Here is a 9,589-nt window from a genome sequence, read left to right on the forward strand (position 1 = left end):
TCTATAGATGTGTATATTTAATGTATACATGTGTGTATGTTTTATAAATTGTATATATATTGTAGTGTATATAAATATATTGTAGTATATGTTTTATTTAAAGTAGTACATATATATTGAACGGTGCGTATATGTGTGTATATATCTTCTATAGACGTGTATATTTAACGTACACATGTGTATATGTTTTATAAATTAGTATAGAACTATATATATATATATATTGTAGTATATTTTATTTAAAGTAGTACATATACATTGAATGGTGCGTATGTGTGTGTATATATCTTCTATATATGTGTATATTTACCATATACATGTGTATATGTTTTATAAATTAGTATATAACTATATAACTATATATATATATATATATTGTAGTATATTTTATTTAGAGTAGTACATATACATTGAATGGAGCGTATATATGTGTATATATCTTCTATAGACGTGTATATTTAACGTATACATGTGTATATGTTTTATAAATTAGTATATAACTATATAACTATATATATATATATATATATTGTAGTATATTTTATTTAAAGTAATACATATATATTGATGGTGAGTATATGTGTGTATATATCTTCTATACACGTGTATATTTAACATATATATGTGTATATGTTTTATCAATTAGTATATAACTATATATATATATATATATATTGTAATGTATATATATTGTAGTATATTTTATTTAAAGTAGTACATATACATTGAATGGTGCGTATATATGTGTATATATCTTATATAGACGTGTATATTTAACGTATACATGTGTATATGTTTTATAAATTAGTATATAACTCTCTGTATATATATATATATATATATATATATATATATATATATATTGTAATGTATCTATATATTGTTGTATATTTTATTTAAACTTTAAAGTAGCAATATACATTGAATGGTATGTATATATGTATAATTGTGTATATGTGTATATATTTTTAAAATTCTAATGTAGCATATACTATATATATAGTGTATATATATTGTTTAACGTATTTAAAATGTTTATAGGTGAGTATATATAGTGTATATTGAAAAAAAAAATTATCAGGTTTAACCGGATTTAGGTGGGTTTGATCGGGTTGGGTTAAGTGGGCCGGGTTAGGGTTGTTTTCAAAAAGCTTACTGTTGAGCTCGACCCGGCCCACTAACCTGGACCCGGCCCGACCCACAACTCGGATAATTTTGACGGGCCAATTCCGGGTTGACTCGGACCACTTAACACCCTTAGTACCATACTATCAAACCAAACAAAAAAACTATTATTAAACCGCAGTAAGTGATACAGTCAATCCAAACATGGTACTGTACCATACCATACTATACTATATCATACTATAGTGTACCATACATTATGAAACCATGACAAACCACCATCCAAACAAAGGCTAAAGAAGAAGACAAAAGACATCTTTCCCCCCCTGAACTTGTCCTCCCAACTCACTTTATTACTTAAACTTAACTTATATTTATTTACCCCCTTAACATCTTTAAAGTGATTTACTTTCACCCCTTAATATATAATACCACTATCATAACAGAGAGTGCATCACACTTGCTGGCATGTCACCGCCACGTCGGAGCCACGTAAATAAAATATTTTTTTATTAAACTTTATATATATATATATATATATATAATATTATATATAATATATATATATATATACATATTTTTAAATATATAAAAAATAGTTTAAATTAAAAAAAAAACACCCATTTTCCATCTTCTTTTGTAACCCCCACTCCTACCCTTCCCCTGCCCCCCTCCCGTCCACCCCCACACCTGCACACACACTCCGTTCTCCCCCACACTGCCCCACTTGTACACACACCCATCCACCTCCGTCCACTCCAACAGAGCCATATCTATCAGATTTTTCGGTGAATTTTCTTCAGAAAACTCAACCCACTTAAAAAATTTAATTAATTATCAATTTGTTCAAACAAATGAATCTAAGAAAGGTGAGGAAAAAAATTATGTTGAGTGTTTCTTTAACAAATGAATCTAAGAAAGGTGAGGAAAAATGAGTGTTTAGTGGAGGAAAATTTTCCTAGAATTTTCTTGTTAATATTTTCTTCTGAATAGTTTCCACTGAATAATTTTCATTCAAATTATCTCATTTTTTAAACTGAAACTATCTCATTTTCTGTTTTCCATTTTTTTAACAAATGGATCTAAGAGCTTTTTTTTGTTTTATTTCTCTTGCTAATATTAATAATGGAGAAAAAATGGGTGTTTAATGGAGGAAAATGAGTGATTCTGATTCGTGTTTCTTTAACAAATAGGTGTTTAATGGAGGAAAAGTTTTAATTTAGTATTTTAGTGGTTATTTTTTGATGGTGTTAATGGAGGAGTATGAAAAAAATTAAAGGAGAAAAGTGGTGAAAAATGTATTTAAGGTTGTTAATGGAGAGATTTGGGTAATATTGTTGATGATGTTTTGAAGTAAGAAGAAGAAAAAGAAGAAAAAAATGTCTATTTTTTATTTTAATTTTTTTTTAATTATATTTCAATATAATATTATTAAAATTATTTTTTTTTAATAAATAAACGCACTCTTTTAAAAAAAATACTATGTTAGTATTAAGGGTGAAATAAATAAAAATTAAATTTAAATATTAAAAGTGAGTTGGGAGGAGGGTTCACGTGTAAATCCCCATTAAACACAAACACCAAGGCAAACAACAAACAAAACAATTATGGAACCGTTCACTCTTTACCTTCTCCCATTTCCCTCCTAAAAACTCCATTCTTCAACATACCTAAACCTCAACTTCCTCTTTACGTACATCATCAACACTTTCCCGAATGAGCCCGCCGAATAAGCGACGCGCCGCCGACAAGGAGGAATCCGAGTCGGTGCCGCCGGATGATCTCCGGTGCAGAAGATCAGACGGCAAAGAGTGGAGATGCAAAGGGCATAGGGTTGAAGGTAAATCAGTGTGTGAGAAGCACTTACACGGTGGAAAAGTCTCATCTTCTAAGCCCCGAAGAAAGTACGTCCCGAGAAGCGATACGAGTGATGATGATTCTAGTGAGAGTGGTGGGAGTTTGGTTAGAAATGTGAAGAAGAAATCTGGTTGTGCTGAGAAGAAAATCAGGAGAAAGGGAGAGAGTAGTGAGGAGGATGAAGCTGTTACTTTGTTGGAGGTGATGAAAGATAGTAGGATGAAAGCTGAAAACGAACAACAAAAGAAGCCAGATAGTTTAGGTGATTCAACAAAAGTAGGGAGTGACGGGTTTCCGCGAAGCAAAGGGGAAAAGTGCAGAACTGAATCTTCTTCCAAGGAAAAGGATAGGATGAAAAGGAAAAAAATGATTTCACAAGAGGAAGAAGAACATGGGGATGGTGAGAGGGATAAACCTGAAAGTGACAAGGTTAGAAGAGTGGTTAAGAAAGGGGTTGGAGGTGATTCTAAGAAATCAAGGTTAAAGGGGAAGATTAAGGAGATTCAAAGTGATGAGGAGAAGAATGATGATGGTGAGTTTTATGATTTGAAGAGGAAACACTCAGCCAAATCACTGGAACCTATTGCAAAAGGTGTTGAAAACGAGTCATTACTTGGTAGAAATGGTAGGAAATTAAGGGAGAAGAAAGGAGTGGAAGTAGCTTTGAAAAAGCAGGATGATGATGACCAAGATGACTGGACAGATACAAAGGGTAAAACCAAGAAGGTTGACAAAAGGAGAAAGCATTTCAGTACTGATGTGAGTTCATGTGCTCGACAGATTTAATCTTTCTGTTATAGGCTGTAATTACTGACTGTAATCTGATATTGTTTTACTAAGCAGGACAAAGACGATGATTGCCAGATGTGCCATCAGTGCATGAAAAGTGATCGAAAGGTTGTTAGGTGTAAAAGGGGATGCCGCAAACGCTATTGTAGCCCATGTATTGAAAGATGGTAATAGCTTGTTTGTTCTATCTTTGAGAGTTTGTCACTATTATTGGCTACTGAAATCTTTTTTCAAGTTAAAGAAGCTTCCTTTTGGTGCCATCTCATATTTAAACTGAACAACATACTTGTCGATTGATAGAACAGGAGAAATGTGTTCCTTTTTAGTGGGCCATCTATATTCTGTCTTTCTTACAGTGCGTGTTTGGACTTTGGTTGGGAACATCACATGGAATAAGAATACTTGATAATAACATCCGTTTCAAATATGCAAGTTACACATGGAAAGTTACGACATTTTACCTTGCTCCGTGTTTCTGAATGATTAGATAGATCAATTTTTATGCGTTGTGAGTCTTCTTCTGTCATTTAGTTGGTGTCATTCTGAATTTTAGAGTCACGTCCTTCTAAGTAATGCTATTCTTTATGCACAACATAACCGTATAGCATCCATGTCAACATTAATGTTGTGGTGTGGGATGGAGGGTTTATTCTAAGGATATGTCCTTTTATCTTTTACACAGTTACACCTCTCAGATGTTTTGGTAAAGCACAGCGCTATTTCTAGTGGAGGTTGATAAACAATAGCGAATATCTTGCGCAGCTGAATGGCCTAACTGGCCAGATAATCAGCTGTTCCGTCATCTGATATTTTAGTGTTTACTGAGGGGATCATGTGGAGAAATGCTTAGTAGGATGCCAATTACTGATATTGCGGATACATATTCTTGAATCTATCTCCTACTGACTAGTTTGAAAGATGGATCAGACTTGTTAGCAGCTGCTATTTAAATGTTCCCTCATCTCCTTCCCACCGGCTACATTATGAATTTATTGATTTGAATTAGGTGAAGCTAGTCGGGGGCCTCTTTTACTTTGAAACTGTAATTAATAACAAAAAGGTACTGCTGAACAAGCCCCCATCTGAACATAGATATGTGTGTTTGTGTTGGTGCATGATCTATTTGCAAACATATTTTTCTTCGAATCATGAATGCAGGTACCCTCATCTGTCAGAGGAAGCAATTGCTGAGAAATGCCCAGTTTGTCGTGGGAACTGCAATTGCAAAGATTGTTTAAGCAAAATTTTCATCTCTAAGGTTAGATTTTGCCACATGTATTTCTACATTCCACTTTCCACTACAGACCTCCAGGCTTGTGATTGTGACATGCTGATGCATTATCTTCTCCTTATAATACAGGAAGCCAAATATTTAGGAATACCATGGGAAAAGAATGAAAAAATTAATTGCTTGAAGCATCTCGTGAATGTACTTTATCCATTTTTGAAAACATTTATCCATGATCAAACTATTGAAAAGGAGATGGAGGCAACAAGTAAAGGTATTATGCATAACATTCATTTTCATGTACACGAATGGTCTCCTGGTGATATATGTGTACCGTTTTAGTGACTTTTGCCTTCCATCTACTGCTGTTTGTGCACAACGCCTGTGTTCTGATGTATTTGGTCCTTATTGTGTTGAACTGCGGACGCAAGTATTCTGCCATCATGCTTACTGTGGCGGCATTTGTAGCTTATTGTGGAGGCATTTGTTGCTTGAAGAAAGCTTAAGAGGCCAGACCAATGTCCATTGGGCAGCAACTTGTATTCATTGTACTAAATCTTATCACCTTTCTAAGGAGTCTGATTTGTTACGAAATAGGCAAATAGTTGGGAAGCCTTTCAAATAGGGTGCAGTATTTTAGCAACACCTGAGATATTTTTCTTTGTAATAACTACAATAAAATCTGTCTTCACTTGAAAAATTACTTCCTTGCATTTATGTCTTAGTCAGCTCGATACAAAGCATATTTCCTGTTTCCCTGAGGGCTTAAGCATGGGGTGGATTTTGATAATGACATTATTACGTCCTGTGTAGTGGCGGTTTCTAGTAGCTGTTCTGCTGCTATTTTCTGGTGAATTTTTGTACTTTGACTAAGTAATACCCATTTATTCAGTTAAAGTGGTGGCTATGGTGCAGGATTGTCACTGACCCAGGTAAAAATATCTAAAGCTGACGTTCATAAGGATGAGCGTGTTTATTGGTATGCCCCTTTCTTGGCTTGCAGAATTTCTCCTTTGGTTCCTCATTGCCTTAATATGCTACCTTTCATGGCAGCAACAATTGCAGCACCTCCATTGTTGATCTCCATAGAAGTTGTACAGCTTGTTTTTATGATCTCTGTCTGACCTGCTGTCAGGAAATTCGAGGAGGTTGTTTTCTAGGAGGTGAGATAGTGGTACTTGTTTAGTTTCATAATAGATGGAAACTTTACCTGCAAGGAGGAAAATCTCGTGTCATATTCACCTTGTAAAACATATTCTGGTTTGGGCAATAATGCAGATTGTGCAGATGAAGATAGAAGGCTCCCTGAATGGAGAGCAACAGAAACTGGTGATATACCTTGCCCACCAAAGGAAAGAGGTGGCTGTGGAAATATCCGCCTGGAGCTTAAGAGTCTCTTTGGTGAAAAGCGGGTTCAACAGATAATGAGGGAAGTTGAAAATTTAGTCAAAGCAAATTCATTTGCCAGTGAGACCCGAGCTATTGAAGAACAGTGTCCCTGTAACTCTAAAAATAGAAGAAAAGCAGCTTCCAGATCAGATTCTGATGACAATTATTTGTTCTGCTTCCCTTCAAGTGAAATACATGATGGGCATCTGGAACACTTCCAGACACATTGGAGAATGGGAGAACCTGTCATTGTTACCAACATTCTTGAACTAGCATCTGGATTAAGCTGGGAACCGATGGTGATGTGGCGTGCGTTCCGTAATATAGCCATCAAGAAGGGCTCATCAGATTTGATGGTGACAGCAGTTGATTGTTTCGATTGGTGTGAGGTGCTTCCTCTTTGATGGTCCCTTCTCTTTATTTCCTGTCTTACTGGATGTCGTAATCTTTTATTATTACTTGTGCTTAATTTTCTAATCTACAAAAATTTAAGAGTTCAAGCAGGAGATAACCAAGATGAGTAGTATTTTCTGGAATTACAGTACTATGTTGTGCAATTTCAGTTTTTATTTGAGATATTTTCTTGTCTATGAGTAACCCTGTTACAATCATGTAATCCTTTTTCCTCGTTTAGTTTCCAGGTCTTTGAATAGTCTCATATATTCCATGTGCTATTGTTATCCTTATCAAAAAAATAAAATAAAAATAAAAATTCCATGTGTTATTGTTATAATGTGCAGTGCTGTCTGGCAGTAGGTTTCCTCTCATGCACACTTATCAATTAGTGTTTTGAATTCGTAATTTATACCTTGAATTCAATTAGCTATTCCTTCCATGTTGATGCCACATAATGATATTTAGAGAATCTGATGTAGCTTTCTAATGTCGTAGCCTGGCTGTTGTCTGATCTAATTCAAGCCTGAATTTGATATGTATAAACTTGATGCGAGATAATCCTCTGTTATCAGTTATCAATGAATTGATCCATTAATTTAAAGTTATTACCTCTAAAGCTTCATGAGGTAAGAGCAGAAAGTGCATCTCTTCAAATGCTTAAATACGGTTTCTAGCCTTTTATTGTCTACCAGTCACATCAGAATTAAAGTATCTAACATTTTGGGGTGTCCCAAATTGAGAGTTGATGCATCAAATGGGCGGGACATGTGTGTTGGAGAGACGGAAAATCATACCACTACATGGTCTACTTCTAAAAATCATCAGAGAATTCATGCTAGGTTCACTTGATGTATGATATTGTTATTTCAAGGAATTCGTGTTACTTGGTTGACAGGATCACCATGACTCTAATCTAGCTGACTAAAATCTGTTATGAGATACGCTCTCTTCTTCATGTGTTTCAGGTGGATATAAATATTCATCAATTTTTTAAGGGTTACCTTGAAGGTCGAAGGCACGGAAAATTCTGGCCAGAAATGCTTAAGCTTAAGGACTGGCCCCCATCTACAGAATTCGAGAAGCGGTTGCCACGCCATGGAGCAGAATTTATTAGAGCCTTGCCATTTAAAGAATACACAAATCCGTTTTCAGGTATTCTTAATATTGCTTCCAAACTTCCAGATGGTATACTGAAGCCAGATATGGGTCCAAAAACATATATAGCATATGGATTTGCTGAAGAACTTGGACGTGGAGATTCTGTGACAAAGCTTCATAGTGATATGTCTGATGCGGTAAGCGTTATGAGTTGAATAGTTGGTTCAGTGCATTAATTACCCTTGACCTTTGATGTCATTGGAATCTGGTTAGATCTTTTGCTTGAGCGCTTATGTGAAAACAGGTCTCGAGGAGTGGGCATACAAGATTTAGTTATTCATTTAACAGAGTGTCATCATCGTAAAAAATACTGAGTGTCTTAAGTAATGGAAAATTTACGGCCCTAGATGGAGGATGTGTATAGGTTAGGATACTTCTTGGCACTCCCTCAGTCCCATTTCGTGTTTCTTCTTCTTTTGCTGAGAATCAAAGTGTATAATATTTGACCAACGAGAAGCTTTTAGTGTGATCTTGCATAATTACTTTGGAAAATATAAAATTCCCTGTTGCTAGAAACTTTTAACTTCTATTTTTGAAAGCAAAAAACAAACCAGCTAATTTATATCCGGAACTTAATTGATTATACTGGAGTTACCGACTGAACCAAATAATACTTGATTTACACAAAGGATGACTGAACTTGGAGAAAAAGCTCAGCAAGTTTGGAGAAGCTTCTACTTATGGAAAAAAAATACAAGAGCACCCAGGACTAGGAACTGTCAATTCACATGCAGTAACACAAATATAGACCTTTCTGGACATAAGTTCCCAGATGACAGATCAATATTTGTACCTAAAGATAGAAACATTAAGGTGGCCTCTATATTCACCTTCAAAACCAGTGACCTGCAGAATCTTGCACTGGCAACTCAATGCAGGGATTTTCTTTCCCTAAATCGGGTGGTATTTGTTTGTATATTCCGGAGAAACTTAATAATTCCTTTTTAATAAATTATGCACCATTTTCCGGTCTTATTTTAACTGTTAAATTAACTTGCTATTTTCTTGATGTTGCAGGTGAATGTGTTAATGCATACTGCTGATGTAACTATTGCTAAGCATGAGCTTTCAAAAATTGATAAGCAGAAGGAAATATATGCTTCTTGTGATCGAAAAGAACTCCATATTACTGATATAGATGATCATCTAGTTCGTAAGAGTGATTTTGCATCAGCAAAACAAGAAAAAGCAAGTGGTGATTTTTCCCCCGACCGTAATGTGCAATTGGAGGGCAGTTTATCTTCTGCTCAGGTGGTTGATCTTGAAAACAAATTTGATGCACCAGAGGAAGAAAAGGGGGGTGCAGTCTGGGATATCTTTAGGAGACAGGATGTTCCCAAGCTCGAGGAATATCTTAAAGAGCACCACAAGGAATTCAGACATACATTTGGTTCTCCGGTGGACCAGGTGCATACCTCATTAATGTGAAGCATAGGCTTAAGTGTGAAGAAAGAATATATTCCTTCAATCCATTATATGTGTCCTACTTTGATCTGTGCAATTATTTAGAGTAAATAATTTTAACTAGTATTATATTGATAGTTTGGTAGAGAAATATGAAATAGTAGTTTGTGATGTAAAAAGTTGATAGTTAATTGTAAGGGGTTGTCTCAATTTTGATGGTAGCATTTAGTTGCATTTATTTGA

The 9,589-nt window shown here is 35.0% G+C and overlaps 1 protein-coding gene across 1 annotated transcript; it reads left to right on the forward strand.

The window, feature by feature from the left end:
• Window positions 1-2,450: 2,450 nt before the first annotated feature.
• LOC107859758 (lysine-specific demethylase JMJ25) lies at window positions 2,451-9,349 on the forward strand (the record flags this gene model as incomplete). Its single annotated transcript, XM_047403022.1, is given in 9 exon segments — window positions 2,451-3,741; window positions 3,826-3,938; window positions 4,930-5,029; window positions 5,132-5,273; window positions 5,915-5,978; window positions 6,053-6,162; window positions 6,278-6,777; window positions 7,750-8,079; window positions 8,960-9,349. Coding segments are annotated over 9 exon segments (2,649 nt in total), but the record flags the coding sequence as incomplete, so codon positions are not given.
• Between the last annotated feature and the right edge of the window lie 240 nt (window positions 9,350-9,589).

Source organism: Capsicum annuum, unplaced genomic scaffold, assembly GCF_002878395.1.
Source record: "Capsicum annuum cultivar UCD-10X-F1 unplaced genomic scaffold, UCD10Xv1.1 ctg3229, whole genome shotgun sequence".
Lineage (NCBI taxonomy): Eukaryota > Viridiplantae > Streptophyta > Magnoliopsida > Solanales > Solanaceae > Capsicum > Capsicum annuum.